This window comes from Galeopterus variegatus, unplaced genomic scaffold (assembly GCF_000696425.1).
Source record: "Galeopterus variegatus unplaced genomic scaffold, G_variegatus-3.0.2 Scaffold3448, whole genome shotgun sequence".
NCBI classification, from domain to species: domain Eukaryota; kingdom Metazoa; phylum Chordata; class Mammalia; order Dermoptera; family Cynocephalidae; genus Galeopterus; species Galeopterus variegatus.
Genome location: NW_007729559.1, coordinates 138,321 through 140,108, shown reverse-complemented (window position 1 = coordinate 140,108; position 1,788 = coordinate 138,321). Strand labels below are relative to the sequence as shown.

Sequence of the window (1,788 nt, the reverse complement as noted above, 5' to 3'; positions counted from 1 at the left end):
ATGCCTCTTTAGTGTATTTCTACCTTCCCACAGAAAGAGATTTGGAGGGTTAACTGTTTCCAAAATGTTATTTCCTTTCCACTTTGCCTCTTGATGGTTTATTATTATGTCATCTTTTTCTTGCATGTGGTTTTATGTCATTTTATCTTATTTTTACTTTTAGGAACAGTCAGAAGCAAGTGGGACTGACGATGAGTGATCAGTGTATGGACCTTTTTTCCCTGGAAGACGGAATACCTTCCTCCCCTCTCTCATGTCTACCCAGTGAGTTCATCTGCCATATAAACACTGGGTTGTTTCTACATCATCATCTATAAACTAGCTTTAGGATAGTGCCAGACAAACATATGATATCATGGTGTAAAAAAACACACACACACGCACATACACAAATACTTGTAACATATTGTGACCAAATGGGCCTCAAAGATTCAAAGATTAAAACAAAAAAGCTTTTGATGGAAAATATGTGGGTGGATAGTATATTTCTATGGGTGGGTCTAATTTGGTAACAGTTTGATCGTGCCTGGTTTTATCACCTGTTCAGATGAGAAGATTTTTGTCTTTTGTAGCACTGATAACCAGGAGAAGCCATTAACAGCCACTGGTTATTTTATTTTTCATCAGGCAATTTTCGAGGTTTTTATTTGTTTGTTTTTTTCCTTTTTTTTTACACTGTGGTACATATAAGCAACTTTAATAGGTGATAAATGTACAGTAGTTAGATTTCACCTACATATACATTTTTCCATTTTATGCTCTGTGATCTGAAAAAAAAATGGCTTTTTGAATTGTATAAGATTTATGTCTACTGTAAACATTGCTTAATTTTTTTTGCTCTTGATTTAAAAAACAAAAAGTTTGTTGAAAACGCTATTGAATATTGCAATCTATATAGTGTATTGGATGGCTTCTTTTGTCAACCTGATCTCCTATGTTACCAATGTGTATCGTCTCCTTCTCCCTAAAGTGTACTTAATCTTTGCTTTCTTTGCACAATGTCTTTGGTTGCAAGTCATAAGCCTGAGGCAAATAAAATTCCAGTAATTTCAAAGAATGTGGTATTGGTGCTTTCCTAATAAAGAGATAATTTCGCTCGACAAATGTTGCCTCTTGTTTATGAGTTCTAGGGGATTGAAACGCTTGTGCCTGAGATGGCAGTTTCCTGCAGAGGACTAGGTAGGTTCCTGCTACCAAACACGTGGTAGAGGAAGAAAAAAGAAAAACTGAGAAAGCCAATCTCTTGGAATGATCCAGGTTGTCACATGGCGAGAATGGCCTGACCAAGAGAGCTAACCTCACTTCCTCTTCTTTTAAAGCCATCAGAACCATGCCCCTTATTCCATGAATGGATCAATCCATTCAGGAGGGCACAGCCCTCACAACCTAGTCACTTCTCAAAGGCCCCACCCTCTGACACTGTTATAATGGAGATCAGGTTTCCAATACATGAACCTTTTGGGGGACGCATTTGACCCATAGCAACTTCCTTTCTTAGAATGGTCTAAGGAGAACTCCAGGATCCTTGTTTTTATAATGTGAGGATTTGCCAATGCTATATACTACTTTGAATCTTGAAGGAAATTTGACCCAGAGTACAGTNTAATGGAGATCAGGTTTCCAATACATGAACCTTTTGGGGGACGCATTTGACCCATAGCAACTTCCTTTCTTAGAATGGTCTAAGGAGAACTCCAGGATCCTTGTTTTTATAATGTGAGGATTTGCCAATGCTATATACTACTTTGAATCTTGAAGGAAATTTGACCCAGAGTACAGTTCTCCTGA

General features: G+C 37.6%; 1 protein-coding gene across 1 annotated transcript in view; it reads left to right on the top strand.

The window, feature by feature from the left end:
* LOC103600753 (probable global transcription activator SNF2L2) overlaps positions 1–199 on the top strand; it is an 87,258-nt gene extending 87,059 nt beyond the window's left edge. The window contains exon 11 of the mRNA XM_008585083.1: positions 164–199. Coding sequence (XP_008583305.1) covers positions 164–199 — 36 coding nt within the window. The remainder of the gene's footprint in view (positions 1–163) is intronic.
* Positions 200–1,788: the final 1,589 nt, after the last annotated feature.